At 37.4% G+C, this 20,034-nt stretch overlaps 1 protein-coding gene across 9 annotated transcripts in view; it reads left to right on the top strand.

The window, feature by feature from the left end:
* LOC115981724 (disease resistance protein At4g27190-like) overlaps positions 1-19,744 on the top strand; it is a 40,080-nt gene extending 20,336 nt beyond the window's left edge. For 2 of the 9 annotated variants that reach the window (XM_031104053.1, XM_031104052.1), the window contains 6 exons: positions 10,525-10,695; positions 11,353-11,436; positions 11,536-14,328; positions 15,585-16,325; positions 17,419-18,276; positions 19,264-19,744. In XM_031104053.1, coding sequence (XP_030959913.1) covers positions 11,572-14,328; positions 15,585-16,325; positions 17,419-18,276; positions 19,264-19,344 — 4,437 coding nt within the window. In that variant the 5' untranslated portion in view covers positions 10,525-10,695; positions 11,353-11,436; positions 11,536-11,571 and the 3' untranslated portion in view covers positions 19,345-19,744. Of the gene's footprint in view, positions 1-523; positions 601-918; positions 1,883-2,814; positions 3,520-10,330; positions 10,403-10,524; positions 10,696-11,352; positions 11,437-11,535; positions 14,329-15,584; positions 16,326-17,418; positions 18,552-19,263 lie in introns of those variants that run through there. The other 7 variants (XM_031104049.1, XM_031104050.1, XM_031104051.1 and 4 more) reach the window with 7 other exon arrangements.
* The last annotated feature ends 290 nt before the right edge of the window (positions 19,745-20,034 follow it).

The following is a 20,034-nucleotide window of genomic DNA, read 5'->3' as shown; positions in this document are numbered from 1 at the left end:
AAGTTCTTCCTGCACATTACAACCTATCCTAGCAAGTGCATCAGCACATTTATTTGCTTCCCGAAATACATGCTTCACTGTGGTGTGGGGAATTTTGTCCAGCAACAATCTGCAATTAAACAGCAAGGATGAGTAAGCTGCATTAGGAGAGTTTCCACTTCCAAATTTTGAACACCAAGAAGAATAGCCATTTGCAGACCATCTCTTAGGGTCCAAAACTCCGCTATAATGCTAGTGGTTGACCCAATACCGGTTAATCACTTTTCAAAACATTCATATCTGATTCTTTGTCCTTTACTTTGTTCCATTAAAATATTATTATTTATTTACTTTTAATATTTCTTTCAGTTTTCAAAATATCATTTTTTTTTTTCTGAAGCACAAAAAAAGAGCAAAATAATTGTTTGAGGAATGATTTTTACTATTTATTGAACCATAAAAGATCAATTTATTTGTTTTTATTATTTCTCTCGCTTATTTATTTATTTTTATTTCCCTAAATTGATCACTTACCCTGTTTTAGGGAGATGAGAATGAGGATAAGATTGCTTATAAGAGTTTAGACTTGATCCAGCCAACTTGCATCCCGTTCTTCAATATATTTTTTAAAATATTTTCTGTATAAAGTTCGTCAATTATCTTGATGGATTGGATTGTCAAATGCAAAATATTGAACCATAGGTTTATTAGTTTGGTAAGTGATGGAATGAGAATTTTGACCAAGAATATGATTCTATGATTAATTTTAAGTGATTCTATGAGTTGGTGGATTCTAGTTAACTCAATTGGTAAAATATTTTATGCTTCAATAAGAGATATGATATTCAAACCTAGCTACACTAAAAATTAATTAGTGTTTTAACACTGATGGTGTACAAAATCTTTAGCGAGCTAATCGTCTACATGTGCACCAATTAGGGTACCCGAAGAACAAGAGAACAAAGAACCTATAGAGAGCACTGGTGGGATGTTGACCAAAGACCCTCCGAAGGTTAATTCAGTGATTGGAAGACCTCTGAGAACTTGATAGTATGAGAGTTAGATATTTTCACATACCTTGAAGAGGAGAAGGTGTGGTGCTTATATAGTGATGTAGAGTTGACCAAGATCCCTTGAACATAGGAGCTTCCGTTGTGGAGAAGATTTGGAGTTAAGGTTCCTGGATCTAAGGGTTTTCCTTCCCATATAAGGAAGATGTGCACGTGTAGTGGGTTCTTTGAACATGATGTGCAAGTTATTTCCATGTTAGGACTCATGAGTGGAGAACATGCAAATGCATGTGGGCCCAGCATACCCAACCATCGGTATGGTCCTTTATTCATCAATATGTGAGTGGAGGGTTCAGTGTAAGGCAATTGTCGGGCACATACATGAGCTACTTGACGGGTTTTCAAGGAGGGTGGGATGCCAACTTGTCAGGACTTCATGAATTTTAAATGGGGAAGGACCTCTCGACGAGTCCATTAATGGTTGGTCCATTGGTGTGCGCATTTATCCTGACGAGTCAAAGACAAGGTGATCCAACCGACGGGCCAAGGTGTCCACTAAGACTTTCTTAGATGAAAATACCCTTATTAGCTGCCCCCTACTTCGTTGTTGTCGAGATAACTGACAGGCCGCGGAGTACGGGGAATATTTCAATCATTAATTACTCTGTGTAAAGGTTCGTGCCACCTATAGGGGCAGAAATGTCTTTTAAAGAGGCTAGGTCACATGTGGCGATCCTTGGTTGGGCAAATTCAAGTTGTAGCGTCACTTCGTTTCTCATGCTTCTTCGTTCTATAAATATTTCAATTCCTTTCTTAGCCTTTCACTTGCCATTTTTTACTTTCAAGCGCTTAATCTAGAGCTTTTTTCTTACATTGGTCTCATTCGTTCATCGCCTTAAGGAGGACCGTCACTTTTATTCATCCGTCACTCACTCCCCCACAGTAGCAACTACGTAAGTTCCTCTTCTTTCCTTGTTGCTTTATTGTTTCGTATTTTTGTTTTGATAAGTAGATATCGGTCCTATGTTTGGGAGTTGAGTGAGTAGAATCTTAGTTTCCATTCATCACTTGTAGGTGAGGGAATATCAAGAAGTAGTGAAGCGACGAGTGAACGTTCATTGTCCATCCTTCTAGAATCGGGTGATGAAGAGGCCTACCCGTTAGGATTTGAGTATATGTCAGATGAGCCGTTTGGCTCTAAGAGGGAGTCGTTAGCAAGTTCACCCCCTAAGGAATAGGTGGAAACCAATCCACTAGAACGAGTTCGTAGAAAAATTGTCCTCCCTGACGTCTAGTCAATCAATGACTTTTTGTGAGCACTGCGAATGAGGTCTTTAATAGACTTAGGCCTTGTTTTCAGATCCCCGAAGATGTGCCCATCAGAAAGGTTGATAAAGGGGAGAAATGCTATACGGGGGAGTCATATGAGATTGGCTTTTATGAGGCAGCTTTTATTTTTGGGCTGAGGTTGCCTATTAGCTACCTCTATCATCGGTTAGCAGATTATGTAGGTGTATCCGTTTGTCAGATAGCTCCCAATGCTTGGAGAATCTTCATATGCACCAAGGTATTATGGGGTCAGCTAAGTGGGGGATGCTGATCCCTGACCCTTGCTAGTGAAAAGTAGAGAGTATGCAGTGGATACGACTCACTCACTTGTCTAGGACATTGATCTCAACGAGTGCTCAAAGCACGAGACCGAAGCTTTGGGCAATTCGGGCCTTTTCAACATGATAAAGGTAAGTTGCAATCTCCTACCCTAGTTCCTTATCTGTTTTTGGGTACGTTTTAACGCTTTTTTTTTTTTTGGCCCATCCATTTTCAGGGCTTGGTAAGGATGAAGGTCCCATAGATCAAGTGGACTGCTAAGGAGGTGTCGGTCAAGTGCCTAAGGAGCCGTCTAGAGACCGAAGAGGAGACCTTGAAGGAGTTCAAGGAATCCCTTCAGAACTTGAATATGGAGCATAACGAGCAAAAGGATAAAGTGCAAGGGAGCGCTCATCAAGTTGAGGAGGTGACAAAGGAGAATTCCAATCTTAAGACCAAATTGACTGCTCTTCGTAAGCATATGGACAAGATTAAGGATGAGGCTGTTATAGAGTTACAAACGTCCCAAGCCTATTTTAATGAGATAGGGGTCCAATATGGTGACAGCTTTGAGGACTTTCGTAAGTAGGCCATCCTCTTGTTCCTTGGTTTGGATTTCTCCCAAATTCAGATAAACACTTCAGTCCCAATGACCCTACTGGCGATGATGTCCCTAATGAGCAGGAGACAGACCTTAAAGAGGCGGAAGCCGTCGGGCCAAAGAGCAAGGAAACCGACGGATTAAGAGAGAAGGAGACTGACAAGCAACCAAACTAGCCAACCGACAAACCACATGCCTGAGAAAAAATTTTCTTTTTTCTTTAATATCAGTATGTAATTTTAAAACAATACAGGTGCCTTGTTTTAGCACAAGCAACTTTTATCCCTCGTTGGGTTTGACATTAGATTTCAGTAATTTTATGATAATTTCTATTTTTGCCTATATCATTTTTGAATATCACACTATCGATTATGAATGCTTTATTTACGTCGAACAACAAGGATAATGAAGAAATGCTAAGTGTTTATGCCTGTCAGCTTAGGCTATAGCTTAAGCATTCGTCAAGTTCACTTGAAGGGAAGGGGTTCTTTCTCTTGAAGTGTTTATACCCGTCAGTTTTGGCTTACTCTGTAGCCTGAGCATTCGTCAGGAGCACTTGAAGTGAGGGTGCTTTTTAATAAAAATATTAAGTGTTTGTGCTCGTCGATATTAGATTGGGCCGACGGGTCCTTTAGAGTAGGATTGAGATTTTTTGAGTGATTGGGCGGTCAACGGTGTCCTTAATCGTAGGTAGGACCCAAGATTTTTTAGGTGACTAGGCTCTTGTTGGTGTCCTTAGTCGTCGATCCACCCCGTAGGTAGGACCCAAGATTTTTAAAGTAACTAGGCTCTCGTCGGTGTCCTTAGTCATCGGTCCCTCCTGTAGGTAGGACTTGAGATCTTTTAAGTGACTAGGCATCCGTCTCGGTGTCCTCAGTTGTTAGTCCACCTTGTATGTAGGACTTAAGATTCTTTAAGTGACTAGGCATCCGTCAGTATTCTTAGTCGTCGGTTTACCTTCTAGGTAGGACTTAAGAGATTTTTTTTATAAATGACTAGGCACCCATCGGTGTCCTTAGTCATCGGTCCACCCTATAGGTAGGACTTAATATTTTTTGAGCTTTTTACGTTGTAGTCAAACAATTCTTCAAGAATAATGCTTCATTAAAAATTAATCGAGCTAAAAAATTTTGGCAATCATCCCTGTTGGGCCTTTGGAATTCACTAAGTAAAAATTTGAAAAATCGAAGAACTCAATAGTCTAAAAGCTAAAAGAAAAGCGGTAACATCTCCTTAGGTGCTCGACATTTCAAGGGTGATGTAGCCTTTGTTCGTCAAGCATCTCCAAGTGGTAAGTTCCCCTTCTGTAGCAGTTAACAACCCTGTAGGTTCTTTCCCAATTGGGGCCTAGCTTGCCCTATGTAGCATCTTTAGTAGCCGTTGTCGCATTCCTTAAGACCTAAAGTGTTAAGGCCTGACCTTAGTATTGTAGTGTCTAGCTATAAGGTCCTGGTAGCGAGCCATCTATTACTCAACAATCGCCTGAACTTCATCTAGTAGATCTAAGCGTAGGCATATTCCTTCTCTGTTCCTCCCTTCGTCATGATGAGCTATTCTGTAGCTCGTTAGCCCTACTTCTGTTGGGATGACAGCCTTACTTCCAAATACGAGGCAGAAGGGTGTCTCACTTGTGGGAGTTCGAGCCGTCGTCTTGTATGCCCATAAGACACTGCGTAATTCGTCCAACTATATCCTCTTTTTCCCCTTAAGCTGAGTCTTGATTATTTTGAGCAATGATTGATTTGTAACCTCAAGCTGTCCATTGGCCTATGGGTGGGTGGGTGAAGAGTGGTGATTCTTGATCCGCAGCTATTGGTAGAAATCTTTGAATGCTTTGTTATCAAATTGCTTTCCACTATTGGAGACAAGGACTTTAGGGATCCCAAAGCAACAGAGAATGCTTTTTCTAGACAAAGTTTCAGACGTTCTTCTCAGTGACGGTGGCCAAGGGTTCCGCTTCAACCCATTTGATAAAGTAATCGATTCCTATGGCAAGGAACTTGAGCTGCTGTATTGCCACAGGAAAGGATCCTATGATGTCAAGTCCTCATTGGGCGTTCATCGGAGTGAGTTGTTCTGATGGTTGGCGTACAATATTGCTAAAGTGTTGACAATTATAACATGCTTTTACATAGGATTGGGCATCCTTATACATAGTGAGCCAGTAGTATCCTGCTTGTACAAGCTTGTGAACTAGTGAGCATGCCCTTGAGTGGTTCCTACATACTCCTTCATAGACTTCTCTCATAACTTACTTAGCTTCGTTGGGAACTAAGCATCTCAAATATAGGTGAGAGAAACCTCTTTTGTAAAGAATATCTCCTATTAACACGAAACGTGATACTTGCACCTTCAACCTTTAGGAAGAGTTGTGGTCTTTAGGATGTGTTCTGTTTTTTGAGGTAGGAGATGATTGGAGTCGTCTAGTCAAACCCCAACGGGATTACCTACACATTTATTTTCTCAATGGCAGGAGAATATTGGATGAAGGATAGTACCTAACTATTGATGGTCATATGTTCTGCAGATGCTGCCTTGGCTAGACGGTCAACTTGCTCATTTTCTTCCCTTGGGATTTGCATGAGTTCCACTGCGAAGCCCAAACCTATCCGCTTCTTGACTAGGCTTAGGTACTTCTTCATTTGTTCACCTTTGGCCTTGTAGTCTTCATTGACATGCCCGATGATGACTTGGAAATCACTTCTTATAATTATTGATGTTGCCTCCGTTGCTTTGGCTAGGTCAAGGCTTGTTAGTAGATCTTCATATTCGGCCTCATTATTGGTTGTCCGAAATTAGAGGCAGACCACACACTTTATTTGGTCCCCTTCTAGAGATCGCAGGACCACCGGGATTCCTTTGGCATGTCGATTGGATGAACTGTCTGTTTGGACCATCCATGGGTGTTCTCCATTACTGTGAACTCTGCAACGAAGTCGGCCAATGCTTAGGTCTTAATTGCAGTCCTCGGGCTGTACTATATGTCGAACTCACACAGCTCTATCACCAACAATACCAATCGTCTGGCTGCCTTTGGATTGTTCATTGTCTTTCGTAGAGGTTTATCCATTTGGACTACTATAATGTGTGTTTGAAAATACGGCCTAAGCTTACGGGTGGCTGTAATTAGAGCAAAAGCCAACTTTTCCATGGGAGGATACCTTTCTTCTGCCTTTTGAGTGCTTGGCTAGTGTAGAACACGGGTAATTGCACGTGATCCTCTTCTTGGATGAGAGTTGAGCTGATGGCCATGGGGGATATGGCTAGGTAAAGGGAGAGCTCTTCATCGGGCTTAGATGGACTGAGTAGCAGTGGGGATGCAAGATATGCCTTTAAATCCTCGAAGGCTTTTTGGCATTCGTCGGTCAATTCAAAAGGCATTTTCAATGTCTTGAAGAATGACAAACACTTATTCATCGCTCGAGAGACGAACTTGTTGAGGCTTGCACCATCTCTAGTATGGCTTGAATTTTGTCGGGGTTGACTTCAATGCCCTGTTGAGACACCATGAAGCCAAAAAACTTTCTTGACTACACCCTGATCACACACTTGCTGAGATTAAGCTTTATATTGTAGAGACGAAGGGTTTCAAACGTCTCCCAAAGGTCGTCTAGGTGGTGTTCTTGCCTCTTTCTTTTCACCAACATGTCATCTACATACACTTCCACGTTCCACTTGATCTACTGGATAAACATCTTGTTCACAAGTCTTTAATACATCACTTTTGCATTCTTTAAGCCAAACAACATAACCTTATAACAAAACAGCCATTGGCTTATGATAAATGAAGTCTTCTCTTGATTGGGCGAGGATTGGTGCCAATGGTCACTGGCAGGGCGATTTCCTTGGTGATTTGCTGAGGATTGGTGCCAATGATTATTGGCAAGGCGATTAATCCAACGGGGAACACTTTGGTACCGCCGAACCTTACAAGTAGCGTGTCTGACAGTAGAAGTCTTTCCTTGTTGATCCTCATTTGTTGGAAGGCGGGATAGTAGAGAATGTCAGTTGAGCTCCTATTGTCCACTAAGACCCATCAGGTATTGAAGTCAGCCATTGACAAGTTGATGACCAGGGCATCGTCATGAGGATGGTGGAGTCATCAAAAGCGTCTTCTTTAGTGAAGTTGATAGGTGGGTCATTGACTGTTGTGGGCTTGGGTAGACGATCAGTGATCTGAACGCTTTGTACCATCTATAGGTAAGTTCTTCTTGCGTTCCTAAAGGAACTAGCCATCGTCCTTCTTCCTCTGATTATCCTTATTTCTCCAAGTGGGGCTTTTAGGCACTCTTCTGCCCGTTGGTTGGGCTCTGAATCCCTAGGTGCATTTTCACCGGATATTTCTGTCTTGATTAATCATTGTAGCTTTCCCTGCTTGATTAGGGCTTCTATCTGCCATTTTAAGTCGTAGCACTTAAAGGTGTCGTGTTCATGGTCTCGATGGAAGCAACAATACTTGTTCCTTGGCCTTTTTTTTGGATCTCCTTTTAGCTTATCTAGCCATGTTAGTACTGGGTTGTCCCTTATCCGTATGAGGACCTGGTTGAGGGGAGCATTTAATGGTGTGAAGTTGGCAATCCTGCCAAGAGGGGTTCTCGACCTTTTGTCATCCTTTTTGTCACTCGTTCGGGCCAAATTTCTTTCTCTATCCGAGCAAGGGTCATCATGCTTTTCCCTTTTCTTTGGTCTGCCCCCTCGGGCTATCATGGTGTCTTCAGCGTTCATCTACTTCTTGGCTCGGTACAGCATGTCAGCCATCATCTTCGGGGTCATTCTTGTAAATGGAAAAAAAAATTCCTTGGATTGGAGTCCATTGGTGAAAGCCATGACCAAGACTTTGTCGTCGACTTCGTTAATCAAAAGGACCTCTTTATTGATCCAAGTTACATATGAGCTCAAGCTCTCGTCATCCCGTTATTTGATATTTAGCAGCCCCGCTAAGAATCTTTTATATCTCTGTTCGCTAATGAAATGTGTGACAAAATGTCCGTTTAATTCCTTGAAAGTGGAGATAGTATTGGGGACTGCTCCCTTGATTGTAGTGGAGAATGCTCTGCATATGATTTCATCTAGTACCCCTTGTAGATGCATTGGGGTCTTGAATGATTCTAGATGGTCGAGTGGATCCCTCGATCTGTCGTAGTTCTTCACCTGTGGCATCTGGAACTTAGCTGGAAAGGGGCAAGAGGTGACCTACGTCATGAAGGGTGAATTGGTTTGATGTAGTGGCTCGTCTAGGTTGGTGGACACTCACCCTCTCATGACATATCTATCTTCTCTTTCATCATTTGCATTTCTTGTGCCACACATCCCACTCCGCTCTCCAGTTTGGATGGGCAGTTAGTGTTCTCTTGTCGATCCCGCCTACTGGTGGCGTTGCTTTCTTCCTGATCTTCCCTTTCTTGCCGATCCCTTGTCGGGAGCTGGTTGTTGTTGAACTCATCATTGTCCCATTCGTCATGTTGGTCATTGGGACGTCGTTCATCTCTTTGGTTCAATTATTGCTCCAACTCCTGATGCATTGGGTGAGCTGCTTGACTGCTGCGGCGAGGGTTTGCACTTGCCTTTCCAAGGTGTTGGAGGGGTTTTCCGGTCTCTTGGTTGATGGTAGTCATTGATCACATTTGGACCATGCAACTCTTTGTCTTAGAAGCGATGATATGGCTAATCACTCGTTTCCCACAAACGATGCCAACTAATGATGCACAAAATCGTCAACGAGCTGATTATCCACACGTGCACCAATTAGGTTACCTAAAAAACAAATGAACAAAGAACCTACAGTGAGCACTGGTTGGGTGCTGGCCAAAGGCCCTCTAAAGGTTAAGTCAGAGTGATTGGAAAACCTCTGAGAACTTTATAGTGTGAGAGCTAGAGATTTTCACGTACCTTGAAGAAGAGGAGGTGTGGTGCTAACCAAGATCCCTTGAACGTAGGAGCTTCCCTTGTAGAGAAGTTTTGGAGTAATGGCTCTAGGATCTTAGGGCTTTCCTTCCCATATAGGGAAGATGTGCATGTGTAGTAGGGTCTTTGAACATGATGTGTAAGTTATTTCCTTGTTGGGACTCATGAGTGGAGAATATGCAAAGGCATGTGGGACCCAGTGTACCCAACCATCAATATGGTCCTTCATTCGTCGGTATGTGAGTGGAGGGTTTGGTGTGAGGCAATCATCGGGCACATACATGAGCTATCCGACAGGTTTTCAAGGAGGGTGGGACGTCGATTCGTTGGGACTTTAAGAATTTTAAATGGGGAAGGACCTCCTGACGGGTCCATGAATGGTTGGTCCATTGGTGCAAGCATTTATCTTGATGAGTTGAAGACAAGGTGATCCAACTGATGGGCCAAGGTGTCCACTAAGACTTTCTTAGATGAAAATACCCCAACCAAACACGATGATAAAAAATAATTATCATAAAGCAGATATTTTAAGTTAAAATTCTTTCTTGCTCATCTAATTTTAAGTTAAAATTGGATGAGCAAGAAAGAAACCCTCTTCCGTTGAGGTCCAGTTAAAAACCTTTTCCTACTCTACTTTCATTCGTTTCTCTCATAGCCTAAATTAACTTTCGCAGTAGCTTTTGTGTTGTCACTCTTCACCCACTCTTTTTTTTTTTTTTTTTGGGAGAATACTAAAGATCTGCTTATTTTGCTGAAATTGAAAACTTTTTACTAAAAATACTGTAGATAAATATAGTGAGATCCATGAATAGTATCAAAATTGTAGCGGGGCTCATGATAGTAGCAAAAATAAGCTGAATAGTAAAATAAGTTGACTTTTTAATTTGAAGTCAAAAGTACACTAGTATTTTTAACATACACATAGATAGAGAGGAGAAGGTCTTAAAGAAACCCTCATTTTGGTTTTACTTTGCTCCACTTCTCACAAAAAAGAAGAAGAAGAAGAGTTTAATACTTTCTACTTTACGCCATTAAGTTTCGTTGCGGTCATCCTCCTAGTTTGGATTTTCTTTGCTCGATCCGATTCTTAAAAAAGAAAAGAAATCCGACTTTTTACCTTAATTTCCGTTGCAGTTTTTTGTGTTAGTATCCTATCGTTTTAGTTTTACTTTCCTCCAATTCTACCCAAAAATAAATAAATAAAAGTAAATTATTTTCAACTTCTCACCACTGCTCTCATTTATTATAGCGACCATCCTTGTTATGCCAAGTCAAAGGAGTAGAAGAGAAACCTGCTAAAATTGTAATGTGAAGGAGAGAGGTACTTCCTTTTAGTTTGTCCTTGCTCGTTTTTCTTCACTTATGCTATCCTTTCATTCCTCAATTTGATTTTTTGTTGCAGTTTGTTTTTCTGATTTACTGTTTTTTTTCCTTTAATTTTAGTTTGCTCTACTTATCAAGACTTGTACAAAGGGAAAAGGAAAGGGTATCGTCAACTATTCAGTTTACTGATACTCATTAGCAAAGTGACTGTCCCAGTGATTAAAAAAAAAAAGTGACTGTCCAAGGTGAAAACAAGCTACTCTGGAATAGTTTGAAATCCTAAAGAGAGAGGTACCTTCTTTTTTCTTTTTTCTTTTTTTTGTTTTTTTTTTTATATAAGATAGAATTTCTCATTCTTCCTTTGACATTGTTCTTGGTTTATTGTGGTTGTAATTTTTTTTTTTTTTGGCTGAGTAATTGTGATTCTAATAACTGTTCCTAAGTTGGTGCTTAATTAATTATGGTTGTGTTAGCTGCCCTTAAAAAGAAGAAAAAAAAAAAGGCAAAAGAGTAAATGAGGAAAGAAAGATTGGAAGCAAGAATAGAGATTGTTTTTTCTTGACACCTATAAAAAGGAATGAATGATTTTGAAAATCTTGCAAATTCCCCATCAAACATTATTTCATGGAAAAAAAATGAAGTAATTCTTGTTTTTCAATTTTTTTTTTTTGTTTTTTGTTTTTGTTTTTTGGAGAGAAGGAATATTAAGGATTAATACTCTAGTTCTCCCATGAGACAGGTAGTTCCAATGAATAATAAAATTGTTCCATTTTCCACATCAAAACATGGACATAACTTTTTTTCCCCTTGTAATGAAACTAGTGAGAAATTGATCAAAGTAGATGCCTACTGCCTACCATCCATATTCATTTCTATCTGCTCCCCACCTTACTACATCATTTTATTTTAGATTAATGGTTTTTTTTTCTTAATTAAATTAATTGTCAGCTTTCAGCTTTCCCGACCTGCGTGAAGACAGTAGAAGTCTAGAAGACTAATTATCTTTCATTAATTAATATTCCAAAGACAGAGGTATATATCATTACATTGGCTTCTTTTGTCCTTCAATTTGATTACACTTACGTTGTCATCGTTTTTTATTGGGCCTTTCTTTTGCCATGTACTCTCAAGACAGCAGCCCGACCCGAAAACACAAAAAAGCAGAAAATGGAGATTCTTACGGAGACCGTTAAAGTGATCGTTGAAACAATTGTGGGTTGCACAACTGGAGCAGTGGGACGTCAGATGGATTATCTGATTAGCTACAAAAAAAATGTTGAGAAACTCAGCAACAAAGTTGACGATCTCGAAGATGCTAGAAAGAGTGTGGAAGATAAGGTTGAAGCTGCTAGAAAGAACGTACAAGAAATTGATGCTAAGGTCCTGAGGTGGCTGGAACGTGTTGAAACGATCACTAAAGATGCCCCCAAATTCCTTAAAGAGGAAGGTCAAGCAAAGTTGAAGTGTTTTAATTTGAAGGCCCGTTATCAGATCGGAAGAAGAGCACACAAGATGGGATTGGCCGTCAAGGAACTCAAGGATACGGCCGACACGTTCGATACAGTTGGTCATCGTGTCGATCTGCGAGGAGGTACCACAATTTTCACTAAAGGTTATGAGGACTTTGAATCAAGAAAGTCAACTTTGAATGGAATTATGAGGGCTCTGAAAGCTGATAATATCCGTGCCATTGGGGTCTATGGGATGGGAGGCGTGGGCAAAACCATGCTTGTTTGGAAAGTTGCCACACAAGCCATAGAAGACAAGATATTTGAAACGGTTATTACAGTAGTTGCATCTCAAACTCCAGACTTGGAAAAGATCCAGAAAGACATTGCGAATGAATTGGGTTTGAGTTTTGAAGATAAGAATACAGACTTTCAAAAAGCACGTTTGCTACGTGAGAGGTTGAAGGGAGAGAAGATCCTTGTTATTATAGATGATATTTGGAACAAGCTTGACTTGGACGTTCTTGGAATTTCTTTTGAGGGTGATCATAAAGGAAGCAAATTATTGTTGACGTCTAGATCTCTTGATGTATTAGTCACGGATATGGATGTTCAAGAGAAATTTGAGGTTGGAGTTTTATCAGACAAAGAAGCAAGATCCTTGTTTTCAAAGATAGTGGGTGATTTAGCTGAAAATTTGAATTTACAATCTACCATGGTTGACGTTGTCAAAGAATGTGCCCGCTTACCGATTGCGATTACAACAGTTGCAAATGCATTGAAAAGTAAAAAGGACCCAAATGTTTGGAAGAATGCCGTGCGACAATTAAAAAGGGCAAATCCAACACAGATCAAAGGGATGCATGAGAAGGTATACTCAAGTATAAAGTTTAGTTACGATTTTGTAACTAAGGAAGCGCAATCTTTATTCTTGTTCTGCAGTATATTTGAAGAAGATAAGGTCATAGAAATAGATCTCTTATGGAGATATTTGGTGGGTTTGGACTTCTTTGAAGATGTTTATAAAATGGAAGAAGTGAGAAATATGGTCCACACATTGGTCAATAGTCTAAAAGATGCTTGCTTGTTGTTGGAAGGTAATAGAAGTGGTACATTTAAAATGCATGACGTCATTCGTGATGTTGCCATTTATATTGCAGACAAAGAGGAGAAAATGTTAACCATAAGAAGTTTAGAAGGTCTGGAAAAATGGAAAGATTCTTTTGGAATCGCACTTTTTGATGTTGACTTTAATGAGCTTCCTGAAAGGTTCGAATGTCCACAACTTAAGTTCATTTTTTTGGCTAATAAAAAATTTCCTAAGCAACCAATTCCTAATAACGTTTTTGAAGGAATGAAAGAGCTTAGAGTTTTAGTTTTGATTAACGCAAGTCTTCCGCATCTTTCATCCATTTCATGCCTTCACAACCTCCAAAGTTTATTTTTGGATAGCTGTGAGTTGGAAGACGTGGCTTTAATTGGAGAATTGAAGAATTTGAGAGCTCTTACCCTATCAGGTTCCAACATAAAGCAGTTACCCATGGAAATAAGGCAGTTGACTCGCCTTCAATTGTTGAATTTGAAGCGCGCCGAACTTAAAGTCATTCCATCCAATGTATTTTCACATTTGAGAGGGTTAGAAGAACTGTATATGAGTCGCAGCTTCAATCAATGGCATGTTGATGGAGAAATCACAGAAAGAAACAATACTAGGGTCTCTGAGTTAGACCATATGCCACTCTTGACCACATTAGATATAAATATTTCCAATCCTAAGATTCTACCAAAAGCCTCGCTTTTTGAGAAATTGGAAAGATATGAAATATTAATAGGCAATAATTGGGATCAGTATTGGTATCTTGGTAGTGTTGAGTTTGGAATCTCAAGAACGTTGAAACTTGAACTTGATAGAGGCTTGCAAGTAGAGGACGGGATTAAAGTTTTATTGAAAAGCTGTGAATATCTTGAACTGACTCCTAAGGAGGGTATTAAAAATATTCTTTACGAAGTTGACAAGGAAGGTTTTCCACAATTGAAGCATCTCTACGTTCGAAACAGCACTGAGATTCAATACATCGTTAACTTGATGGAGTTTAAATGTGTTGCATTTCCTGTTTTACAGTCACTTTCTCTACATAATATAGAAAATCTTGAAGAAATATGCCATTACCAAGTTCCTATGGGGTCTTTCCTTAGCTTGAAAAAGTTAAAAGTAAGGAAATGTGAAAAGTTGACATCTGTCTTCTCCTTAACTATGTTTGGATGCTTTTCTCAACTTCAAGAAATAAAGATTGAAGATTGCAAGGTCATGTGTGCAATTTTTTCAAAGGAAAGAAAACACGAGATACAAGTCAACCACGACATCAGAACGGATATAATTGACTTCACTCAATTGCGTTCTTTGTATCTGCAAAACTTACCAAATTTGGTGGGTTTCCATCCTGATGCTGATTCTCAGCTGCTTTTCAATGAAAAGGTATTGTTATGATTGATTTCCTCACCGATTTTGATGACCTTTCCACATGCACATTTTTTGGTTGAGCATGAGACCAGAATTTGACTGCTTTTTTAATACTTAATAGCGTCTCATGCATATGTTTATAATGTCAATAAGATTAAAAAGATCGTGATGGATTCTTTTTTAAAAACCAAGACTAGATCATAACTATCATTTTAGCCATTCTCTACTCCTATTTTGCTTTTTCTTTTTTGGCAATATTTCAGTTTTGCCCTTTTCCCCCCTCCTCTTCTCTCTTCATGTATTCTCGAGATTTTTCACAATTGAAATTTCTTTATCATTGATTTTCATAAACCTTTGAAGATATGTTGTTGATCCAGGGTTCCTAAAATAGTGCCCACAAGGTGTTTAACAAAAGTTACAAGACCACATTTGGCTAGATGGCAAATTGAATCCGTTGGTACTTTTATGTATGTTGTTTGTAAATTGTAATGCCTTAATCATAGATACGCGTCCAATGGGTTAATGCTGGTGGGTGGCAGTGTGGCACACCACAAATTATTTGTTTAGAAAAAAATTAAAATGGGTTTTCGTTTTACAGAATATTAGTAATTTATATGAAGTTTGTATTAGAAATAATTGTTGGATATAAAAAATTAGAGATAATGGTTTAGAGTAAATGTGATATTAGTGATCATTTTATTTTTGGAGAAGAATATTAGTGATCATTTGATAATCATATCCCAAATAATTTTTCTAAAATTAGTGCATACCGATTTAACAAATTCTCATTATGTGACTTAAACCCAATTCATAATATATTCGTTTTATATATATAATCTCTGTGCTAAATAATTTGGCCCAAACCAGATTTTACTTGAGATTTCAATCAAATTTTTATCCTCGAAAGAAATATTATTATCTAAATTTTTTGTGAGAACAAACATCACATTTTAGAAAGAACCTGAAGAAATGAACCTTTTGTACAGCCAAACAATCTTTCTAGTCTCTTCAATTAGAAGGCTGATTTATTTATTTATTTTTTCCTGCTTTTTTTTTATTAGCTTACTTCTTGTTCTTGTAGGTTCGTTTTTTTTTAAGAATATAATGTAGTTCGTTTTCCGATGTTTATTTTTATTATGTCTTTATCTCCAACATTAATCTAATTTAATCAACTCCTAACAACTTTGCCTCTATCTTCTAATTATTATTTTTCACCATGTTTGGTAATATAAAGGTTTGCTATTGACTCAATAAATACATGGGAAATGTAGGTTGCAATTTCTAACTTGGAGGAAATATACATCGAAGGCATAGATAACCTGAAGATGTTATGGCACAATCATCAAGTCGTTCCAGATTCCTTTTGCAAAATAAAAAAGTTGCATGTTGGCAGTTGTAAAAATCTAATGAACATTTTTCCTCCTAATATGTTGAGAAGACTCCGGAATCTTGAAGAATTAACGATAGAGGATTGCAATTTGGTAGAAGAGGTCTTTGAGGTTAGAGGGGAAAATGTTGATGAAATATGTGATAAGGGATCCACTCAGTTGAGACACCTGACTTTAAACAATTTACCGAAACTTAAGCATGTATGGACTTCAGATCCTGAAGCGATTTTAACATTTCAAAATCTGCGACAAGTTGAAGTTTCTAAATGTGAGACTCTAAAAAGTCTTTTTCCAATCTCGTTGGCCAAACATCTTGAACAGCTTGAGAGTCTACAGATAAATGATTGTGGATTAATGGAGGAAATTGTTGCTTTGGAAGAAGGATTGGAAACAACGACTGAGTTTGTGTTCACGCGAATAACCTCTCTAAGTCTTGAATTGTTGCCTGAACTCAAGTATTTCTATCCCGGAAAGCACACTTCAAGGTGGCCATCATTGAAAATTTTGAAGATATGCAAATGCAACAAAGTGAGGATTGTTGCTTCAAAAGAATTAAGCTTCCCAAATACAGATGGCTTGGACCATCATGTTCCAGTTCAGCAGCCGCTCTTTCTTATTCAAAAGGTATGGATTTGTACTTGTTTCTTCATTAACATGGATATCCAAGAAATTAAAATTAATAACAATTTGTTAATACTTAAAAAACTAGTCGGCTTACCAAAAAAACAAAAAACAAAAAGACTAGTCGGACTACATACTAATTTCCAGCTGTACCTTAGTTGTATTTTTTTTTTGGTGGATATAGTACCATAGTTGTGTTGAAGCTATTACATACTGACTTTTAACTGAGCAATTCTTGCTCAAACAAACATAGCTACATTTAGCCAACCTCCAAACAAAATAAAATTATAATAAAAAAAAAAAAAAAAGCTACATTAAGTAAATGCTCGGAACAAGAAATTAGCAGATATGTATTGGGGAAGTCCATGACCACTTAATATTATATATATATATATATATATATTTATATTTATTGTTTTGCCAAAAAACCAATAAATTTTAGATTTCTTTTTTGGAAAATTTAAGGAAGACTTAATTGAGATGTCTAAATGATAAAACCTTATATAAGAAGATTTTCTTTCAAACTAATTAGGATTTCATATGTGGTTATTAATGTCTTTAAATTAGAATTTCTCTAGTAGATTCCAATTAGTTTAATTGATAAAATATTTTGTTCTTAAATAAGAAATTTGAGCTAAACTAAAAATAAATTTAGTATATTGAATTGATCAATGGGACCCTTTTTTATCATTTGTTTTTCCAAAAAATAATTTAAAAAAAATAAAATAAAAAATTGTGCGCATTCATGTACTCCTACTTTTGTGCTTGAGTTATCTTTTTTGGAAGCAAATCCCTTAAAAAGAAACTATAAAACATGTAAGAGATAGTATCTTGTATAACAACTATATAGAAATGGGTTACCTTTACGGGGGAGATGAGAATTCACATCCACCTGAGAAAATGTTATATATAATTATTACATAGGATAATAAATGGAGATGCATCGATGCACATTGCTCTCCCTCTCTAGAGTCTAGATAGCCACTCGATTTACATACATTCAGTCCCACTTGAAATTGTTGGGAATATTATCCCAAACTTGCTTAGAGAACACTAACTTCTGCTTTCTTTTGTTCAATACTTCGATCTTTCCCAGGATACATTCCCTAACTTGAAAGAATTGAATTTTGATTGGTATGAAACCATGAATCAGACAAATGGTCGACTTTTTGGAGAGTTCTTTTGCAAACTAGAAGTTCTCAGATTGGACGGCAAAGATGATAAATTGATAGCAGGCCCTTCGGTATTTGTTGAAGGATTACGCGATCTTAAGTCTCTTTCCGTCAGTAATCTTTTCTTCGATAACGAAGGACAATATGCTGGGACGTTTGATCGTTTGACAGAGTTGAATCTATATAAAATGCCCAAGTTGATGCTTTTGTGGAAGGAAAACTCTGAACAAGGTAGGGCATTTCAAAATTTGGGGATTCTGAGTGTATCAGAATGCGGCAGATTAAAAAATTTAGTTCCATCCTCAATGCATTTCCGAAATTTAAACTTTTTGAGTGTACGGAAATGTCATGGGTTGATTAATTTAGCAACTTCCTCAACAGTCAAAAGTTTGGTCCAACTCAAAGAATTGAATATATTTGAATGCAAAAGAATGAGAGAAATAGTCACAAACGAGGGAGAAGGTGAAGCAGGAGATGAGATTTGTTTCAATCAATTGATTTTTTTGCATCTTGATGATTTACCCAGTCTGAGAAGCTTCCACTTGGGTAATCGCACCATCAAATTCCCATCACTGGAATCTCTATATGTGACCAGATGCCCGGAAATGAAGATCTTCTCTAATGGAGTCCTAAGCATGCCGAAGCTAAAGGTAGTTGGACTGGGCGAAAACGGATGGTCAGTGTATAGAAAACTGTTACCAGAGGAAGATGTGAATAGCGCCATAAAAAGATTTTGGGAGGAAAACTATGATCCATGCGTGCAACAACTATTCACTGAGAAGGTAATGTTCTAATGCTTTTATTTTATGTAATTTTTAAAAGCATTTTCATTGGAGTAGACATAAGGAAAGTGGCATGCGCTGTGGACCCAATGGTCACATATCCTAATTTCTAAGGTAACATAAGGTTATTAAATATATGCATAACACTTGCAATTCTTAATATTGCTTTGTCACTAATGGTCGCTAATAGGTACAATGCACTAGAATAGTAAATATTTATATATATAAAAAAAAAATGATATACATTTAATTATTAAGTATTAAAAAATAAAAAAGTTCCCATAAAAAAATAAATAAAAAGTTAAAATAGAGAATTTGTATGAAAGAATATAGCTAATTTAATTAAAATTTGTTAGGAGAACATTAAACCTAATTTAATCAGAGTTTGTTTGATATTGGATTTCTTTATATATTAAATTAAAACAGTGAATTTAACTTAGTCTTAAGTTTTGCATCAAAAATAAATAAATAAATGACAAATACACACACCACTTTGGCTTTTTTATTTTCTTTCAAATTACCAATTAGTTCACTTATATAATTCCCTCAACCAAAAAAAAAAAAAAAAAGCTGACTTATATAAATTTCCATTTTATATATGAACTTTTATTTCTTCTATGGTAATGAAAATGCTCATCTCTCCCATATGTAATCACAAAATGATATTACTTTTTTACATAAGCATTGTATCATTCGCTTATATCACTGAATCACTGATATAAAAACTCAAATTTAATCTTCTTAATTTCTTATTTTTGCTTCTAAGGAATTTGGTTTGAAAAGCAGTGATATTTGTTTTTTTGCTTGTGGATCTTCTGACTTAGGTGTCAATTGCATGTATATTTGGTAGACAAGAAATTAAGAATGTTATTGTTTATTTGATTATGATGTAGTGTTGTGTTGTTTTGGGATTAATTTTCTTTCATCTCATGTTTTTGGATTAATTTTTCATTTGGGCCATTACTTTGAATTGATCCTTTATTGTAGGAAAATGGTGTTGAAGACTCGGAGGATGACTCAGAGGATGACTCAGTGGATGTCTCGGAGGATGACTCAGAGGAAGATTGATCTTTTAATTTATTAATGATTCAATTCTAGAACATTTAAATAATTTATATTGAAGTTGTTCAACGTAGGTTCTACTGTTGAACGTGTGATGTAGTCTTTTTTTTTTTTTTTTTTTGAGGTGTGATGTAGACTTTATTAGATTGGACCAAAAAATTTGTCAGAATGTATTGGTGTGTTATGGATAAGGTTGAGACTCATATATAGACTCGTAGTAGCTTTGTCACGGTTCTTTGGAACTAAGACAAGGCTATTATATAGTCGAAGAAATCATATGAAGTTTTATTAGTGAATCTTGTAGTTTCATAGACAAATTAATGCATTTTGTACTCATTCATTCTCATCTTTAAGGAGTGAAAAACATATAGTAGGATCTCTAACTCATATCTAAGGAGCGAAAAACAAATACCTCTTACTCTGAAACTATGACAAACTACCAATGGTATCAAATAAGAGATCTTGAGTTTGATAACTTTATATGTAGTACCTAACATTCAAAAATAAAATTAGGACATTCACCTTGTAAATAACAACTCACGGCATGGTATTTTAAATAACCACTCACAACTCACGGCAATTGTGATAGGTTTCTCAGGAGCTGGTGGAGCAACCACAACATCCGCCATTTTTTTTTTTTTTGTTTGTTTTTTGTATCTTTTTCTATACACATCAAATACAGTATTAAAACATAAA

The sequence above is a fragment of the Quercus lobata genome, chromosome 3, assembly GCF_001633185.2.
Source record: "Quercus lobata isolate SW786 chromosome 3, ValleyOak3.0 Primary Assembly, whole genome shotgun sequence".
Classification (NCBI taxonomy): domain Eukaryota; kingdom Viridiplantae; phylum Streptophyta; class Magnoliopsida; order Fagales; family Fagaceae; genus Quercus; species Quercus lobata.
Note: the sequence above shows the minus strand (reverse complement) of the source record. Positions and strands in the feature narration are given on the sequence as shown.